At 46.7% G+C, this 19,904-nt stretch overlaps 7 protein-coding genes across 7 annotated transcripts; 4 read left to right on the top strand and 3 right to left on the bottom strand.

Annotated features, from left to right (window-relative positions):
* Positions 1–2,006: 2,006 nt before the first annotated feature.
* Positions 2,007–3,653, top strand: PCYB_123060 (hypothetical protein; the record flags this gene model as incomplete). The annotated part of the gene is made up of 2 exons (XM_004223639.1): positions 2,007–2,663; positions 2,697–3,653. The coding sequence occupies 2 exons, from the start codon at positions 2,007–2,009 to the stop codon at positions 3,651–3,653; spliced, it is 1,614 nt and encodes a 537-aa protein (XP_004223687.1).
* A 1,620-nt stretch (positions 3,654–5,273) lies between these two features.
* On the top strand, positions 5,274–9,152 carry PCYB_123050 (hypothetical protein; the record flags this gene model as incomplete). Its single annotated transcript, XM_004223638.1, has 4 exons — positions 5,274–7,005; positions 7,127–8,284; positions 8,449–8,605; positions 9,023–9,152. 4 exons carry the CDS (start codon positions 5,274–5,276, stop codon positions 9,150–9,152), a joined length of 3,177 nt encoding a protein of 1,058 aa, XP_004223686.1.
* Positions 9,153–9,447: 295 nt separating this feature from the next.
* PCYB_123040 (trafficking protein particle complex 2) lies at positions 9,448–9,948 on the top strand (the record flags this gene model as incomplete). Its single annotated transcript, XM_004223637.1, has 1 exon — positions 9,448–9,948. A coding segment is annotated over one exon (501 nt), but the record flags the coding sequence as incomplete, so codon positions are not given.
* A 191-nt stretch (positions 9,949–10,139) lies between these two features.
* On the bottom strand, positions 10,140–12,722 carry PCYB_123030 (hypothetical protein; the record flags this gene model as incomplete). Its single annotated transcript, XM_004223636.1, has 2 exons — positions 10,140–10,674; positions 10,696–12,722. The coding sequence occupies 2 exons, from the start codon at positions 12,720–12,722 to the stop codon at positions 10,140–10,142; spliced, it is 2,562 nt and encodes an 853-aa protein (XP_004223684.1).
* Positions 12,723–13,574: 852 nt separating this feature from the next.
* PCYB_123020 (hypothetical protein) lies at positions 13,575–14,249 on the top strand (the record flags this gene model as incomplete). The annotated part of the gene is made up of 1 exon (XM_004223635.1): positions 13,575–14,249. A coding segment is annotated over one exon (675 nt), but the record flags the coding sequence as incomplete, so codon positions are not given.
* Positions 14,250–14,433: 184 nt separating this feature from the next.
* Positions 14,434–15,276, bottom strand: PCYB_123010 (apurinic/apyrimidinic endonuclease Apn1; the record flags this gene model as incomplete). The annotated part of the gene is made up of 1 exon (XM_004223634.1): positions 14,434–15,276. A coding segment is annotated over one exon (840 nt), but the record flags the coding sequence as incomplete, so codon positions are not given.
* A 2,034-nt stretch (positions 15,277–17,310) lies between these two features.
* PCYB_123000 (DEAD/DEAH box helicase domain containing protein) lies at positions 17,311–18,516 on the bottom strand (the record flags this gene model as incomplete). Its single annotated transcript, XM_004223633.1, has 1 exon — positions 17,311–18,516. A coding segment is annotated over one exon (1,206 nt), but the record flags the coding sequence as incomplete, so codon positions are not given.
* Between the last annotated feature and the right edge of the window lie 1,388 nt (positions 18,517–19,904).

The raw sequence follows: 19,904 nt of genomic DNA, 5'->3' as shown, positions 1-19,904 counted from the left end.
TTTCTTCCGCTTCCTCACCCTTTGGCTGAAGGAAAAATATCAAATTCGCACGTTTTGGAAAGTACGATAGGTTAATGTACAACTGGCAAGCGAACTAACCATTCGGCCATTCATTTTTTGCTCAAAGATATTAAAAATTGGTTTCCTTTTAAGTAGTTTGCTAATTTGAACAGGGCTGGCGCTCTCGCAATTTCGACTTGGACGTCACCCTCGCCTTCTCCGTCCATCTGTTCAATTATTTATTCTTTTGCGTGAGCAGCACAAGGGCCGCAAGCACGATGGTACGAAGTGGGAAAAGGCGTGAAGCTGTAAAGCGATAAAGCCGCGTAGCAGCGTACACATACGAGGGTATGACGGTGTGACCTTGGGGAGGGGGGGAACACCTGCACGACAGTATATATCCCCACAAGCGCCCATTGCTACGCGCAGCACATGCGCAGCACATACGCAGCATACAATCGTTTAACCCTGGCAGGCGTTCGGGCTGCTTCTTCGCTCGGCTACGTTTGTGGAGATTTCCTAACGTAACTTTGTACATGCTGTGCTATTGCTTTACCCCATTGAAAAAAATTTCTTTAAAAATACAGTCCATACGCCGTGCACAATTGAGAAAAAAAAAAATAATAATGGCACTAACGGGTGGGATGAGGCGTGCAGAATCGCCAAATAAACGCGCAGTTAACTGCCCGGAAGTGTTTCAAGCGTGAGGAGCCACTTCAAAATTGCTTCGAAATGGGGGATACCAACTTGGGGGAAGTCAATATTTTCCCTCCGATTTAATGTGTATGCCATGTGCGGCTGCTACTTGTGACTTTATCGCCAATTTTTTCTTCCGCGAAGGAGTAGTGAAATTTTCGACAGATCATCCCCCCCAGGTTATATGTGCACGGGGTAGATGAAGCATGTCGCCGTGCTCCATTGCTGTATGTCCAGCTGTACTGTTACTTAACTGATCGTTCGGTTTGCCGCTTGGTGGTGGTGGGGAGGGTGCCATTTCGCAGTTGGCACATGCATACATGCGTGAGAACATGTATATGTACACTTCCTATGTGTATGTTGGCCTCCCATGCGTTGTTTCCCCCGTGCAACATAAATGAGGCAATTCCCAACAGGGGGAAGTAACCCCCTTTTTGTCCATCTCTCTAACCCCAAAAGGATGGCAAATGTGTCAACACCATGATATGTCCCTTTTGGAAAATCTTCCTTATTGCTCACTTTTGCCTGAACAGTTCATATTTTTTTTTTTTTTTTTTTTTTAACCAGCTAGCTACGTATTTTTGCACTACAATGGGATTTGTGACACGTCTGCCCAGTTTTTGCAAACATAAAGACGCATTTGAAAAAAGCAGCGTTTGTAAGGTCGTCTACGCTTTTTCTTGTTTTTGAAAAAATGTGGGCATACGCACGTGTGTGGCGAGCAGCCAGAATACTCAAGCGCGGTTGCACATAAAAAGAAAGGGCACACACACACCACCACCACGAGTAGCGTACATAGGAATATGTATATACAACCCCTGGTGAGTTACGGCAGTGTCCTTGCGCCCCTTGGTGCCACCGCCTCAACGAGGTCTTCCTCTACATCCCCATTTCGAACTTTGCTACAAGGGGGGAAAAAAATACAACAAAGGAAGTTAACAAAATTGATCAAAAATTAGTCCTTTTTTTTTTTTTTTTTCCATTTGTTCACAAATTGAAAGGTCCAATAACGTTGGCAACGCTCACATGAGTCGCCACAAAAATGGTAAACGCATAACCGCCGCTGAGTGGCAACCCCATGGGTGTCACGTGATGCGATTAAAAGAGAAGCAGCATGCGAACTAAAAAAAAGGGATCGATACACTACATGAATAGTTAAATGCGAACGGATGTACATGCCAAGTTTATCTACCCCCGTTTGGAAAAAAAAACAAAAAAAAACACAACACCAACATAACACAACACCAACACAACACAACAAAACTGAAAAACGATTAAGCGAAACACTGCACCGCTCGTAACACCATCTGATGATTGAACGGGTGAGGAACTACGCACGCATTGCCCCCTTCGCGATTTGCTTGCTGTTTTTGCCACTTCAGTTTAGCAAAAAATGGAAGGGCTTCCCAAATGTGCATTTGTTCAGCTTCCTTCTGGGCATAATGCTCAATGGAATTCTCGAAATAAAAATCGACGACAGAAAGTACGTAGACTGGGTTGTGCAACGGGTACTGTCTTACTCGTTATGCATATCCCTTATGATGACTTTTTCGTGTATGAAAAAAAAGGCAATTGCGTGTGAGGGGCGTGAAGTTGAGGAAGGTGAAACTGCTTGCACAGAGGAGGAAGGAAAGAAAAAAAAATCCTTGTACAATTTACTAATTCGCAGCAGTAGGGTTGCGCCCTTTGGCATCGCTTTTATGTTCGGCGCTGTTGGGACACTCATCGGAGGAGTCACTTCTTACCACTTAACGAAAAGGTTCCTTTTGCAAAATGACACAAAGGGGAGTGAAGAACGTTTGAGGAAAAACACCAGCTGCTTCGTTGCTACATACATCGGGGGCTACATAAATTTTGTGGAGGTCGCTGACCTGTTAGCGGTGGACACTTTGGAAAGAAACAGCATGTTCATATTAGACGATTTATTTACCAATCTGCTTCTTATCACTTTGCCCTTATGGAAACATGTTGGCGTTTTTTTTTTTTCTCTCCTCGGGGAGGAACCGCTGTCACTGAACACCAGTGAATGCATCTCGAAGCAAAATGGAAATGTAGTGAAGCTATCTGATGAACAGGGGGAAGTGAAGGACAGAGAAGAAATAACACACCTCCTGTGTGATTCAGCACGGTATGCATCATACGGGTCGTTCGTAAATGATGAGGACTGGCCGTTACCCCTAGGGGAGGACCACCAGGTAGAGCGCCATCAGGTAGAGCACCACCAGGTAAAGCACCACCAGGTAAAGCACCATCAGGTAAAGCACCACCAGGTAAAGCACCATCAGGTAAAGCACCACCAGGTGTACTCCTTACCCCCACTGCTGTGCAAATGCCTATGTGACTGCCTATCCGTGGTGCTCATAATAGGACTGAGCACGAAAGTACTGAGCGACTACGAGTTCATCTATCAGTTTGTCACTTCCTATATCCCGGCTGACAAATTCAAAACGTACATTTTATTTGCGCTTACCTTTGGCTACCTATTCTGCCTGGATTGCATTGCACACCTTATGGCCAATCGGATAACGAGACGCACAAAGAGAGCAGCAGTTTTTGTCACACATATTTATTTCAGGGCCACAGAGTACTACTCAACCGTTTTGCACCTTTTAACAGTTTACTATTTGTCCCTTTCGGGGATGTCCATTGATGTGAGCGTTTTGTGTAGCATTGTAAAGCCGCTGACCATGTTAGTGGTATGTCTACTAGCGACTCATTTAATTTGTGTTTTTTTTTTTTCGTACATGTTTAACGTGGTTACCAAGTGGTCTCGCCTGGTTTTACATGTAGACGAAGTTTTGCTAGCCATCAATGCAAATGTCGGGGGGCCCAGTACTGCTGCGCTCATGTCCGATGTGCTGGGCAGACCTGATTTGGCCTTTGCCGCCACCTTCTGGGGTGTCTTTGGTTACTTCGTGGCGACGCATGCGGCCATGGGTATGTACGCACTTTTGTAAAAGTTTACTCGCGCGAGTTGCCAGTTGCCACTTGCCACTTTGCCCTTGTGTCTGAAGAGACACCACGAACGTAATGTTCGTGTGTCCGCCCAACCATTTTGCCAACTCGCGCTTTCAACAAATAACCTCAAATTAATTCTACCATAAAAACGAAGACAAATATGAGCAGTGTTCAATTTTTCACCTGAACATTCATAATCTTTTCACGAAGGAACTAGCCAAAATGGGTAATTAAAACGTTTGTGCGATTTTGTAAAAAAAAATTACCTGAACAAGGTGGCTAGAAAAAAAAAAAAAAAAAGGGCAATTTTGTGTGTGCATTTGTGTGCGTGTGCAGGGAAGAAGCAGCTCGCATGGGAGATGCCGATGGCCGCATAAAACGCGAAAGTGAAGACAAGCAAGAGTGGTAAAATGGTCACATAAACCGCGAAAGTGAACAGAAGCAGATCGATAAAATGGCTGCATAAACACAAAGCTGGCCGCGCAAAAAAAAAAAAAAACGGTTTCCGCAGGGAAAAGACGCCGACTGGCAGAGTCGTTCTGCCGGCGGACGGACGAGGCAACGGCATTCAACTCCTGCATCCACTTCACACGTTGGAAAAAAAACGCACAATAGAGAATTAAACACGAAGTGAATTTTTTCCCATGTAAAAGCGGAAAAATGTAAAAATTAAAAATAAACCTTAAAAAATAAAAATAAAGAATAAATTGTGCCAAAAAAAAAAAAAAAAAAATGTATTAAAATATAGCAAACTCGTTTTTGGAAAACTTTTCCAAACACGAATTCGCAGCGCGACTTGCCGAACGCCGTTGCGTTTGTTCACAAATTATTTTCGCGCGAATTCAGGCGTCCTTGAACCGCCTTCAAGATTCGCGCATTGTCTACATCGCACACTTGTGCGTACGTGAATATATACACATATATGTACCTGTACACATGTACGCGCGCGCAGAGTGTCCCCCCATCTCTTATTGCGCTAATTAATCGATGCTCCCCTCCATTTTTACGCACTGTTTCGTATCAGACGCTTTTAAAGAGACGCGCCCTTTGGCGAGCTCGACGTCTGCTTTGAAAGGCCGCTCAAGCTGTCATGTCAGCGGCCACGCCAGCACCCGTTTTAACACCGTTTTAATCGCCCACTTTAATGGCCACTTTTAATCTCCCTTTTTAATGCCGCTTTAATGCCGCTGTCCAACTGTACCCACCAGCTAATCCCCCCAACCTTGTGACACCCAGCGCGCGCGCATTTGTACTTACCCCATTTTGTCTTTTTTTTTTTAAATTACTTATTGTTTTTAAACTGCATCGCCTTTTAAAATTGTCTCCTCTTTTTTTTTCTCCACTAAAACTTTGTTACCTGCCTCACGTGAATTGTTTTGCACATGACAGTGTTTACCAGCGAGGAGAGCAGACGTCACTAGGTATAAAAAAGGCACCGACAGAGATGCACCTATAACATAAAGGGAGACGCACCGATAGAGATGCACCTATAACATCGAGGGAGACGCACCGATAGAGCTGCACCTATAACATCGAGGGAGACGCACCGATAGAGCTCCACCTGTAACATCGAGGGAGACGCACCGCTAAAAAAAAACACCTTCCACCCAACCGAACAAATGAGAAAGAAAAAAAGGAGCACCGAGGGGAAGGTATGGACTGATGCGTTGAACAATTTGGAGAAGGTGCATCAAAACAAGTACAGCCTAACGAAGGACACACTTCATGAAAGGTCTCGACCAGAACCAGAAATTATTGAACACATATTAGAAGAACTAGAAAATAAAATTAGGTTCTATTTCAAGTTGTACAAAATGGAGAAAGATAAAAGAACCGATTGTGAAAAAAAAAATTATTACTTGCATGAAGAGCTCAACCAGACTTACACGACATTAGAAAAAAACAAACTCTACACGGATAAGTTAGAAAATAAATTGCATAACATTAAAGAAAATCAGAGTTCCTTGATAGATACAGTTAGACGTATTGACCTCTTATACATACAGTTAGACACCCTGGTACAGTCCTTTTCTGGTGTTTGCACACAAGTAGCGGCGGAGGTTAATGCCTACGGGATGAACACGAACAGTAGGAGAAACACCATGAAGACTTTACTGGATTATATTTACCCATGTAGAACGCTTGACCCTCGCATTAATTCTCTTTACGGAGTGTTATATTATGGATCTATTGGGTTACTAAAAGATGGAAAATTTCAGAGTCCTCCCATTCCGCCTATCCCTCCAGTGGTGCCATCTGAAGGGGACGGTTGGCTACCCCCTTCGAGGTATGCCCCTCACAATGATGTTGTCCTGACCGATTCTCATCAAAGGAGCAGTCATCTTGGTGCTCCATTTGGGGGAAGCTTCTCCGACCCGATGAGGCAAAGCGGAAGTGGAACCTCCTTCAACAAGGAGAGCTCCAAGGAGAACTATGCTGATGATACGCTATTCTCCAAGTACGTCGAAGATGAACAAAACAAACAGGTACGACGAAACGAGTATGATATGAACAAGCCAAATTTCAGCCATCTTATCCCTCAGGATTTACAAGGGTTTTGTATCAAAATTGGTTTCCTAGAAATTAGCTACAAGAAGGAAAATGCAAGAATTATTTGCGTCGTTCGATACGACAGTGAGACGAGTACCTCTGCAATTCAGAACACGAGTAGAGTGACCAAACCAAGGGATATGAATGGACGTGCCAATGGGGGCAAATATATTTTTAACATCGATTATACAATTAATTTAACTTCACTGCCACAAAAAAACGCAGGAGATATCCCCAGTTTTATGATAGATGTACACGACGTCAATGGGAAAACACTGGTTGGATCTGCTAGGTGTTCCTTCATTAGTGAGAAAACCCTAATGAGAGATGCGTCGTGGGACATTTACTCAAGAGTTGCAAATGCGAAGCCGGAGATAATAGGGAAAATGCATGTCTCTGTGTTTGCTTGTCCTCAGAATTCACTCCTCCCCGCTGAGATTTTTAACAAGGCGAGGCAGCAGTCGACGTTGGGTGCTCCATATGGAGAGAGCAACCCAAGCGTCGCTCCCTCCGGGGACGATCGGAAGGTGGAGAGCAACGTCAAAGTGACCTTTCAGAAGAGTGCCCTCCTGAGCAAGTCTATCGAGGAGAGGGATCAGCCATCGCAGATGGGTGTGAAGCCGCCGGGACAGCCGCATGTGCAGTCGCAAGTGAAGCCGCAGGGACAGTCGCCTGTGAAGCCGCCGGGACAGCCTCTTGCGCAGCCGCTCTCCGCTAACAACACAGGGAAGGGGGCGAGCCTCGTTAAGAGGGGAAATAAGGTCAACTTCAAGCCATATACTTCGAAGAATGTCGACCCGGGTGAGCCACCCCCCCTACCTATGCATTGCTGCAAGTGAGCCCCTGCAAGGGTGCGATGAAACGTGAACCGTTCCCAACCCGCACCAATTCACCCCCCCCATTTTCACCACCCCTCCCGCAGCCTCCTCGACGGACGCCAACAAGTCTAACACCGATGTGAAGGGAAGCACTCCCCAGAAGGGAGCCTCCAAAGGATTTAGTGTCAATCGCAAGAATGGAGACAGTAGCAAGCATGCAGACAGTGGCAACAAAAGTGTCACCCCGGTTGGGAGTCAGCCTACTCAGGAGGGAGAAAAAAGCGGCACCATTTCCCTAATTCAGAGTCGAATCAGAAATCTAGCGAAACAGTTCGAGTCGAAGAATGACACATCCGGGGGGACTGGGGAGGATGCCAGCAGTGGCTCCACGACCCCCGTTAAGGGGAGTGCTAGCAAGCTGGGAGGTCCTTTGAAGAAAGGTCTACCTCTCTCGAGCAGTAAGGGAGCTAGTGTCCCCGAGGCGAAAAATGGGGAGCCACAGGGAGAGCAAAAGGTAGGGCAAACGGAAGGAAAAACGGCAGGGCAAAAGGTAGGGCAAGCGGAAGGCCAAACGGAAGGACAAAAAGCCGCGTTAGAGAAGGGCCCAGTCGGCTTGAAGAAGAGCTCCCCAATGTTGAAGGAGGGGATGATTAAAATTAAGTTACCTTTGCTGGGAAAGAAGGACTTGGCGAAGAAAGCGGACCCGGTAACCTCTGCAAAAAGCGACACCTCGGCCCTAGCAAAAAATGACCCTGTAGGCGTAGCACAAAGTGATGCCGCACCCCCTGCAAAGAGCGACCCTGCAGACGCTGCAAAAAAGGACAGCGACCTGAAGGACAGTGACCTGAAGGACAACAACGTCGCCAGTAAGACCATAAAACCAATTCTAAAGATAAAAGTAGAACCCAAAAAAGAAAACTTAAACAAGCTGTTTAAAAAAATGCCCCTGAAGACACCCCTTGCATCTAAGGAGCAAGAAGAAAAAGATTCTGGTGCTGCGAAAAAGGCCACCCCTAGTGAGAAGCTGACGGCGAAGACCGCTGCAAGTGCCAGCCAGGCCGCTCCTCCAAGTGCTCCCCAGGGCGCTGCCCCACCCAAAGCAGAACCCGAACTCACGAAAGTGGAAAAAAATTTGGAGAAAAAAACATCAATTAAGAATAAAATGCTTGCCCTTTTGAAGAAAAATCCAGGGGACCCCTCGGCAATCTTGAAGAAGCCCGTTCCCAAGCCGGTGTCTGCTGCGCCCGCGGAGGTGGAATCACGTAAGGGGAACGCGCATGGTGGTGCCAGTGGTTCGGCCGCGCCGCTGTAACATGTCGTGTACATCCGACTTGCGTTCCGCGTGCGCATTCGTCCTCTTTACGTTTACCTCCTTCACTGCACCTGCTTCACTGCACCTCCTTCACCGCACCCCTCCCCTTCGTAGAGTCCAGCACAGATGGACCCGACCTGAAGAACCTACTCGAAAAGGCAAAAAAAAACGCCATCTACATCGACAAGAATAAGGTGAACGTGAAATTAAACAAAAAGGTGGAAATCAAGAGGGAAATAAAAAAGTTCGTTCCAAAGCTCAAAAATTTCGAGTAATCGATCAGTGAGAGGTTGGGAGAGTCTCTCCTGTGGAGCAGCGTGCTTAGCTGACCGCAGGTAGACGGACCAGACCCCTTCACCCAATCCATTCCTACACATATGCGCCTCTCATGTCTACACGTATACTTCTACATACACAGCTGCGTTATTTTTCTGTGCTTGTGTGTAGGCCCTTTCGAGGGAGGGGAACAACTGCCCATCGGTAGTACTGCATACCAGACCCTCCCCGTTGGGCGAAGGGGAGTTTTTTTTGAGTTCTTCCTCCAATTGTTTGATTTGCCTCTGCATTGTTTTTTGCGTCCATCCCCCGTGGAGTGTTTTATTATTTTATTATTTTTTTTTTTTTTTTTTTTTTTTTTTTCTTTCCTCCCAATGGGGGTTACTTTTTTTTTTTTCGCAAACATGTGCAGTCCTGTGTTGCCGCTATCTTGCCGCCCCCTTGCCGCATTTCGGGTGCCAGCAGTTAGGCACAGCTGCCGTGCCGCCAGCCCAGGCCCAGGATTGCACGTGCCAAACCTGAGCTGTAAACAACTGGCATAAGCGTAGTGACGGGGTATTCCATATGCTTGGCCTTTTTTTTTTTTGCCCCATTTGTTTCTTCAATTTGGCTTCTTCCCTTTTCTGCCCCTGTGCAAACGCAAAAAATGCAAAACGAGTTGGGGAATGTCCCCCTTGGATGACACAACACAGAAGGGAAAGGAACGCCCGTTTGTGCAGAGAAGAGGCTGGTCGCGAAAAGGCGCAACGATTAGGTTTGTGGCCCCTGCGGAGAGGGATGCAGCTGAGCATTGGCTGACAAAAGGGAGTTCCCCCGCCAACTAGCCACATCACCGAGATGAGTCGAAACAGCGTGAGCGGCCCTGCAACGACGTACCAGGTGTACGTGCTGACAATAATCGGAAAAGGAGATATCCCCTTGTACGAAGCCGACCTATCCTTGAATGGAAAAAAGGACATTTCAGAACATCTAGCCCAGTTCATAATTCATCAGTCATTAGATTCTGTAGATGTCCTAGTATGGAAAAGTACAAGCTTTTTTTTAAAAACGGTAGATTCGTTTAACAACTATTCCGTGTCAGCATACTGTACTACAGGACATATCAAATTTTTATTACTTCATAAGAGCAAGAATGAGGTCAACAGTAGTGGGGGTAGTAGTAGTACAGGTGGACCCACCATCTATGTTCCGTCCGATGAGAATATCCGATCCTTTTTCGAGATCGTTCACGAAAATTATATTAAGGTGTTATTGAACCCGCTGTATGAACCCAACGGAATGATTACTAGTTCTTTGTTTGACCAGAATGTACATTTGGCGGCGAAGCGCTTCCTGTACGGTTGAGCACGCGCATTTGGGTGGGGCAGGGCGAGCAGTCCAAGCAGTCCAAGCAGGGTAAATGCGTCCCCTCGCCGCGTTGCTGCGTTGCGGCGTTGCGGCGATACCACGTTGCGGAGACACCACGTTGCTGCGTCACTACGTTGCCGCTCCACCGCTCCACCGCTCCACCGCACCACCGCTCCACCGCGCTAGGCATACCTAAACGCGTTGTTGTAGAGGTCCAGGGAGAAGGGGAAGGCCCTGTCGAAGGCGGCGAAGAGGGCCGCGGAGTCGGGGGGGATGCCCTGGTCGAAGTACACGGCCCAGTCGTCCCGCAGCATTTCCAGCAGCTTGTGTTTCTCCTCCGTGGTGACGGAAAAGTCGAAGTGGCTGATATTCCACTGCGGGTTGGGGAAGTCCGCCTTGAGTCGCTTCGTGAAGACAATGCTGTCCGGGTTAAAGAAGTTCGCGAAGAAGAGGGGGAACATGGAGCCGGCTGCGTTTAGCTTGTCTCCCTCGGCGTAGCGGCCCAGTCGATCTACCGCTTCGTTTCCCTGCTCCTCTCCCGCTTCGTCTTCCGCGTAGCGGCCCCGTCGATCTACCGCTTCGTCTCCCTGCTTCTCTCCCGCTTCGCACGCCGCCTTGCCGTCGCCCCCTCCGCAGGAACTGTGCACATCGAGAAGAGCCTCCCCTGCTTGGCCACGCAACCCCCCAACCAAACTCGCCAACGCACAAAACTGGTGACTGAACAGATAAAAAACATACCTAATTTTGTAAGCGTTTTTCCCAATATCCACAGATGTATCAACAGGATTTTCAAAACAGAGTCGATTACTCCCTTCGAACTCTCTCCTCATATATCTCGGCATGACATGTCCTAAACCTCTCAAAACGGAGCAGTTAAAATCTACATTATAGTCAATACTGTAGAAGCTAAAGAATTCCAAAAGTAACTTCACCAGATAGCTATTACTAAAGACATTCCAATCAAAGGTAGATGGATGGAGCTGTAAAAAATGTGTCACCATGCAACACAGAAGGAAAGAACCAATGCCACCTATATACGTTTCGTTCAAATTTCTTGTATTTAAAAAAAACTTCAACAGAATGACTAGTGGTCTCAAATACAGATATTTTTCAACCTTACTTTTGATAAAATCTGTTGTCTGTTTTGATGAAACCTGATTTGTACATACATCTACCTGAACCCCTGTTTCTTTATCTGTGTATTTTAGAATCTTCACTCTTGCATCTTTTATTATTCGTATGTCTGCAACTATTTCTAGTTTGACTAAGGTATACGAAATCATTAGCAATGCATCGAGGTCTTCCAAGGGGATGTCCAGAAAACATACGTCGAGATCACTTCCCGGGATTGACAATCCTGTGACGAACGATCCAAACGGTTGCATCGTAGCCTTTGGAAAGAGTGACTTCACTGCGACTTCCAGCTTGACTAGCGATTTTTGTTTTAACAGTTTTTCTTCCCTCGTTGGGGTTAACCATTCAAGGATGTAGTAGCAAGCATATTCTAGATAACCTAAATAGTTGAAGTTTCCCTTTTCTTGTCGTACCTTTTCTGTGAAACATTTGGTAAATGCATCATCTGTGTAGAAGATATGCCTCTCGTGATCGTAACGCACGTGCAGCTTCTTCATCATGTAGAGGTAGTATTTTTTCTCCAACTCGGTGAGGTTTTGGTAGTTTATTTTAAACTTATGCAGGAGCATGAGTCCGCTGTACTTTTTCCTTTCCCGCTTTGGCTCCTCTGGTACGCGGCCCTGTCTGCTACTGCCCGACGTTCTTTCTTCCCTCAGGGAAGAGGCGGTGGTCGCAGCGGTAGCGGTATCCGCCATTCTCGGTGCTGACTTGGCCGACTTGGCTGACATGGCCGACTTGGCTGACTTGGCTGACATGGCCGATTTGGCCGACCTGGCCAACCTGGCTGACCCTTCGCCCTTCCCCCCGCGGGGGTGCCTCTCCATTTTTACCTTCCCCCTTTTTTCCCCCCTATCATGGGAGAGGTAATCCGTCGAGGAGGACCTCCCCGAGGACAGCGAATCTGATTGGTCACTCCCCTCAGAGATGCCGCTGCAACTGTTGCTTCGTCTTTTGGGACTCCCTCCCGTCGCGCTCCACTTCATTGCTGTGTCCCCTTTATCATCATCGTTACCTACAGTGTAGCTTTCCCCTCCTTTGCTGCTCAACCCGGTGGGTATTGCCCTTGTCATTGCTGCCCCCCTTTTCGGCTTTTTCCCATGATAAGAAATATTATCCTCATTAAGTCTTCTTTTACCTTTTCTCTCTCCCTCGAGTGTCGCTTCCCCTAATCTATCATCAGGTTTAATTCGTCTTTCCGCATTTACTTCACTGTGGGGATGGTCTTCTTTTGAGTTATCACCTACTGGGTGGTCTTCCCTGGGGACTTCTTCCTCTTCCCCTGTTTTGAGTCTCGTGTCTGCTTTATGACTCCTCCTCCTTTTGGAGTAATGCTCTCTGCTTCTCGCCGAAGGGTGCATGTCTGTCCTGGGGGCCTTCTCCCCATCACTCCACGGGGCAGATGATGCTTCCATCCCTCCCTTCGACGCATCCTCCTTTGATGCATCCTCCTTCGATGCATCCTCCTTCTCGCCAAGGAGTGATATCACATTGGACGCCGCCTTCATCGGCTTGTTTATCTTACTGTGCCTTTCTCTGTTTCGCTTCAGAAGTTTGTGGAGCTCCAGTTTGGCTCCCTTCACCTGCTCCGACTCCTCCTCATTTTGGAGGAAATAGTACTCGAAGTCATCCATGTGTGGTGAGGCGGTGGTGAGGCGGTGATGATACGATGATGATACGATGATGAAGCGGTGATGATACGATGATGATACGATGTGAACACAGCGTCACCGCACAAATTCATGAGACGGGGCGATGCGTCCCAGCTCACAAAGCCTCTGCAGAAGCTGAGAATATACCCCCTAGAGGACGTCTGCTGACCCGCTCTATTCTCTCTCAAATGATCACGACAGAGACCACATATGTACGTAGCAGCACACCACGTACCGTAGCATGCACTTTGAAAATTTCCTCTCGTCTGCTGAGATTGGCGAGGGGGATTTTTACGTATACCTTTGAGCCAAGTTACACGTTTCGCTCCTTTTATCTTTCATCTTTACGCTAAGTTGTGACTTACTCCCCTTTTTGTATTCTCCAACTTGTTAGCTTTTTGAAAAAAAAACCTTTTTGTTTCGCTTTTTTGCGTTTTTTTTTATTTTTTTTTTTTATTCCTGGAATAGGGATTTATTATGTTCCCCGTTTCGGCGCAAAAATGTCAACCCCCTTAACGAGGTAGCCAAAAAAAAAAAAAAAATACCAAAATGGGGGGAAAAATTATGAACAAGTCAGGTAAAAGGCGAGAAAAAAATAAATTTTTTCACCAACTGGGGAAATACAAAGGCGTAGTGAAAGAAGCAACTTGCGCGACTTGGCGAAGTGAGGAGATGCCCTGCCCCCTTTTTACAACCGGTTCCACCTTGTAGAGAGCCGTTGCGTCGTCAAATGCACAGTTGCAGTGGTAGGGAAGTCCTCGTGGAGGGAAGCATATAAAACTGCTGCGCTGTACCTTTCGGCGTACATTTCGCTAGCCAACGCGCCCCACACGCATGGAAGGCGAGGCGGGCACGCTGGTCGGGGGGGCGGGCCCCAAGTACATCGTGGAGCACCTGGATGAGCTAGAGGAATGGAGCATTCTCGAGTACATACACATATGCGAAACGGTAAAGGACAAAAATGTCATATTTACCAAATTTGACAGACCTTTTGGCGAAGTATCCAAGGAACACAACCCGACGTGTTACAAACAGCCAATCAGTGAGTTGAAGGAAAAATTCGAGTGGAAAAAAATATGTCTATTAGATATGAAAGCCAAGGACATCTTAACGTGTAACGATAGGGAGCACTTGGATTACTTGCTCTTTGGAGGGATACTCGGTAATGTTCCATCTGATGACAGGACCTCTATTCTGCGAAAATGCCAATTCGTCATTTCGAGAAATCTCGGGGACATGCAGATGACCACAAATACTGCCGTCCTCGTTTGCCATATCATTTTGGAAAATCAAGTACAGTTTAAGGACATCCCTTTTGTGGACAATCCAGAAATCCCCTTACGAAATGAGAAAGAGTCGATGATTCTTCCTTTTCGTTTTGTCTCCAAGTCTTTTTTTACTGGCCTGGACGAGGACAGGTATGTTCCCGTGCTGCCTCGTAATTTTACTGAATATTTGATTGGCCTCGGGGATCATCGTGTGGGGGACCTGGACGACTTCCTCTCGGGGGGGTAAGTCTTCATGGCTGAGTACGGTCTTGGGGTGAAGGCACCTTTACAAAAAAAAGTATGGTGGGTGGAGCCCCCCCCTCCGGCAGTACCGCCTCTACTTGACTAGTTGTCCGTCCCTCCGGCAGTACCGCCTCCACGTGACTAGTTGTCCGCCCCTCCTGCTGTACCGCCTCTACTTGACTAGTTGTCCGCCCCCTCCGGCTTGACAACCATCTCGTAGAGGTACCTTATCTCGTACTTATACACAGACTCATCGTTGGTAACATCGGGGGTCTCCAAAACGATGGGAATATTTTTAAAATATCTGGAAGTCATTACATATTTGAAAGTCTCAAGAGTGAGTTTCCCCTTTCCGATATTCTCATGTCTGTCAAGGCCACTGCCAAGATCAGACTTCGAGTCATTAAGGTGGACTGCTTTTAAGTAGGTAGCATCTACAACTTCGTCGAACTGTTTCATCACTTGATCGAAGTCGTTGTAAGATCTTATGTCATATCCAGCTGCGAATGTATGACATGTGTCGAGACAGACTCCAATTCTTGACTTATCTTCAACTTGAGAAATAATTTTTTTTAAATCTTCAAATTTGGATCCTACTGAGTTTTTCTGACCAGCTGAATTTTCAAGAACTATCACGACGTTAGCTGTTTCTTTATGCACCCTGTTAATACACTCGGCGACATTTCGAATTCCTTCCTCGAGTGAACACATCCCTGTTGTTGATCCGGGATGGAAATTATACAGTTGGATGTTTAATTGCTCACACCTTTTTACATCATCCAGAAAGGAGAGATAAGATTTCTCTCTTTTCTCCTTATCCGGATTGGCTAAGTTAATTAAGTATGACCCATGTGGTAGAATAAACTTCACGTCCAAATTATATGCTTTGCAATTTTGCTCAAACTGTTTTATATTCTCAGGGGAGAGGGAAGGGCTATCCCATTTCCTTTGGTTTTTTAGAAATAATGCAAAGGCTTGTCCGGCCACGTTGAAACAGTTCGTTGGTGAGTTCTGCACTCCTCCCGCTGCTGATATATGTGCTCCCAAATACACATTCGTAATCTCTGTATATTTTTTAATTCTCTTAAAGTCGTTCCACCTGTCATCTATGCTTTTCGGGATGGGGGGATAGACCGACGCTACTTTGTCTTTACCCCTGTGTGCTTCTCCTTTGATTTGTGTGCCATTCGTTTTAATTTTCGTTTTCGTTTTCGTTTTCGTTTCCGCTTTCATTTTCGTTTTCTCTTTCTTTTCTTTTTCTCCTTGCTCTCTCTTTACAGCATTTTTTTTCTCCTTCTTGTCAATTTTTTTCTTCAAGACGGTTGCGTCCTTCTTCGTCTCCTCCGTCTCCTCCTGCTTCTCCGCCTCCTGCTTCGCCCCCCCCTTGGTACCTACCATCCCGTGTGATGCTTCTTCCTCGAGAGTCCCTACCGGTGCGATGTCTTCACTTCTTCGGAGAGCACTCACCTGATGTGACTCCCCCAATGAGTCAATTTTTCTCTTCTGAATGTTCAGGTGGAAAAGGAAGCGTCTTTGAGAGGCACCCACTCTTTCGAGTATGCTACCTGATACTACCCTTCTGTTAGCTCCACCGCGAGGGAACTTCTCCAGGTTGCCCTTTCCCCACGGGGGTATGAAGCCTAGACGGTTAAATGTGTCGTGTTTGTTTTTTATCCCCCTGAGGGTGTTCACCAGTATCATACAGAGGAGAGAAGGGGAAAAAAAATTCATTTAACGTGGGTAGCCGATTGTCACTTTTGACCTTTCCTTCGAGGTGAGATTTCAATATACGTTGTGGCGGTGTCATCATCTCATGACGAGTGAAGCTCAACAGAGGCAACCGCGAACAGAGCCTTAACGTGTTATGTGAAAAGGTCGCGTACTGCGTAATGCGGAGACGGAGTGTGGTCACTGCGATGGGAGGAACACGGCAAGAGGATCCACATCCCATACATAGTTGAGAAAAAAACAGCAAAGTGGTATCGCATACAATGTGTATGTATATTTTACCTGTATGCTGATTTAGTGGGTTTTTTTTTTGGGGGGAAAGTCGTGGTGAGTCGCGTTGAGGCCAGGAGAGGAGGTTCAGCAGAGCCCACTGCACCAAACACACAGGTGGGGGGGTGTAACCTTTCGCCTTTTTGCTTAACGCTTCACTTCTTATGACGTGGCAAAATATGGGCCGCTCCCTATCAGGTTAGTACCAAAATGGGAACTCAAAGGGGGGAAAATAAACGCACAAATTTGAGGCTTCCCAAAAGGGAAGTTGTTTTTTTTTTTTGCCGTACCGTTTGGCCAAACGAACAAATTGCAAAATTGCCAAGGAGGGGGGGGGAGGGACCCATGGCATTATCCCCCAAATGGCTAACCATGAACAGAAAAAAATAAAATAACAAGAAAAAGAAAGCGAAAAAGAAGGAGAAAAAGAAAGAGAAAAAGAAGGAGAAAAAAAAACCCCTACGCGTAAGGGTGAACACAAAAAAAAGGGAAATTTCTTCAAAGGGAGACGCGATCGTGAGGGGGTTACGCAGGTGCAAATCTGTTGGGGGGTTCCTACAGGTGCTTCCTCTATAGTACGTGAATCGGAAGGGAGAGTCGTCATCACGGTGGGCGGAGGTATGGGACCCTGGAGCCCACTCTACTACGCAGCTGCGTAACATCGCTGTGTAACACCACCGAACTGCACCGACGAACCGCACCGACGAACCGCACCGCCGAACCACGCGTCACATCGCGCGGTGGACAAACCTCTGCATGCGTCGGTGCTCGCGGCGGGCGTCCTCCCTCTCCTCCAGCAGCAGTTCAGCCTTCTTCAACGCGCGGCCTACTTGGAACATATCCTGGAGTACCTCCTTCCTCCTCAAGCGCCACGGCTTCAACGCACCCTTCATTATTTCCATAACCTGATTAAACGACTTCACATCGCGCTTATCCACAAAGGAAATCGCCACCCCCTTCCTATTAGCTCGAGCAGTTCTTCCAACTCGGTGGACATACAAAACGGCATCATTCGGGAAGTCGAAATTTATGACAAAGGACGTTTTGGGAATGTCTATACCTCTACTTATTATATCTGTAGCGATCAAGATTTTACAGGCTCCGTTTTTTATCTTGGACAAAGCAGCTAGCCGTTTTTTTGGATCCTTTGATGAGTGTATGGATTCTACAGAGAACCCCCCCAGCATACACAACACGGTGTAAATTAATTCACATCTGTAGCTGTTGTCTGTAAAAATAATGCCTGACTGGTCAGGTAACTTTTTTCGTAAAAGGTACACCAAGTAGGTCATCTGCGCTATCTCGTCGACGTAGATGTACCGTTGGTCCAGATTTTTCAGCGGCTTTTGCTTCTTGTTAACATTCACAAGAATTAGGTTTTCCTGTGGGAACGAGTTGGCGAGTAGTTCTAGCGAGTCCGTGATGGTGGAGCTGAAGAGGAGGGTCCTCCGCCCGCTGCTCCCGCCGCAGAGTGGTGCGCAGAGTGGTGCGTAGAGTGGTCCGCTTCCTGCCCCGTTGACTGCCCCACTTCCTGCCCCGCTTCCTCCCCCCGCCGGCTTGGGCAAACTCCGGAGAATTACCTCCAACTTCGACTCGTAACACTTCTGCAGCAGCAAGTCCGCTTCATCCAAAACAAAAAATCTGAGCCTTTTGAAGCAATTCCTAACGTCCTCACAGTTATCTATAATATCGCTGGTTCTCCCGGGGGTACCCACGACAACGTGTGGCTTGGCCAGCACTCTCCTTCTCTGCTCAATTAGGGAAGACCCACCAATGCAAGAAAGGATTTTTATTCCTATCCTGTATCCGTACAGAAGGAATTGTTCAACGACTTGGACTACTAGCTCCCTGGTTGGCAGCAGCACTAGGGCGAAGACTCCATACGAGTTCTTATTTAACTCCTGCAGAATGCCCCAACAGTAGCATATCGTTTTCCCCGTTCCTGTCTCGGATGTCCCTATCACATTATATCCCTTCATTATAAGTGGCAAACACAACTGCTGTATTTTTGTTGGATGACTAATTTGGACCGTTTTACTTATTTTGACTAGCCAGTCTTCCACCCCTAACTCTTCGAACGTTACCGGGGGGGCGGCACGTCTTCCATCGTTGCTTCCATCACCTCTGCGGCTAGAGGAACGAGCCTCGCGACGCTTCCTCTCCAGGTACATCCTTATGTAAAAAAGCTTCCTCAATTTGGAGTGCCTTAATAGGGGTGGCTTCCCCCCCTTCCCCCCTTTCCGTTTAATCATCCTCCCGTCGGTCATCTCGTATGTATATAGCTATGTGTGCCTCCTCTTTGGAGAGTCAAACGGTGCGGATTTGAAAAGGACGATTGAAAGGGGCGATTGAAAAGGGGGATTTTCCGGGGAGCTCCTTTTATCCGGCCTGGTCAAGTTATGGGTGCCACATATGGGAGCCACCTATGGGTGCCACAAATGGGAGCCACCTATGGGGTGGTTTTACCTCCCTTCCGTGAATTCATCCCAATGGAGGATCTTCTTAAGCGTTCCTCTCGGTGATCTCTTCTCCCTTTGAGTTTTCTTCCTGGCAGGGCAATTCTGCCGCTTTCTCCGTTACTCTATTTTTTTTTGTAGGCTTCTCCACTCGTCGTGCCAAATGTAGTGGCTTAAACAGGAGCCTTTTTTTAAATGGGCAGTTTGCCGTCCCTCCTTGATGTCCCTCCTTGCTGTTGGGGGATCCCCAAACGCGACGGTAGATGAGCGTGGAGTGCAGTTCAGCGAGTGGCGAGCGGCGAGCAAAATAAAAAAGAGTCGCTCAAATGGTAGCCATACGAAAGATGCGATTGAGTCAGGTCACCACTCGGATACGTTTCGATTTACAAACAAATAAAGAAACAAACATATGCTTGTAGCACGTAGATACGCGTTCAGCTTAAGCCTTACTTGTGGTGTTGTTCTTTTTTTTTTTTTTTTTTTTTTCCCTTCCGAATGGCATGGATTATATTGCTCCTCATCCCTCGGTGATGCGCACCAAGAGGAAAAAAAAAAACGCCGCTTTCCCGATGCGCAGAAAAAAAAAACAAACAAAAATAAAACATAACAAAACAAAAAAAACAAAAAAACAAAAAAAAACAATAACAGAGCGAACAAACAGGTTATGTATTAAATAACCACAAAAAGGAGAAGAGGCAGTTTGGTAAAGGGAGGAAAAGAAAAATTCCCGTATCAATCAATCATTGCCGAGTTCACTATTTTTTATTTTTTTTTCCGAAGCAGAAGGAACTACTACTTCTACATTGCCAAAAGAGTTGCTGAAAAGGGATATGCATATTTAAGCGTTCATGTGATTATTTTATTTTTTTTTTTTTTTTTTTGCCATTGTAAAAAAGAAAGGAATATAAAGGACTTTTTTACCTGTTTGTTTGCTTCCCCGTTGGTGGAACCACTGCACCTATACGACCATTTTGCAGAGCAGCGGAGGCCACCGGCGCATCGCCCACCACACTACGTACGTACCTATATACATTGCGACAACGCGGGAGGCGTTTTTACGTGGCTGTAAAAAATGGGATAATAATAACTATACAAGTCCGTGGAGCATATGAGGACCGACTCTTTTCCCTTTCGAAGAGAAGCGTGCAAAGTGTGACACAGGCACACCCGTCGCCACACCACAGGTGAGATGGAGACAG

This window comes from Plasmodium cynomolgi, chromosome 12 (genome assembly GCF_000321355.1).
Source record: "Plasmodium cynomolgi strain B DNA, chromosome 12, whole genome shotgun sequence".
Taxonomy (NCBI): Eukaryota; Apicomplexa; class Aconoidasida; order Haemosporida; family Plasmodiidae; genus Plasmodium; species Plasmodium cynomolgi.
The sequence above is the reverse complement of the archived record's forward strand: the minus strand, read 5'-3'. Positions and strand labels throughout refer to the sequence as shown.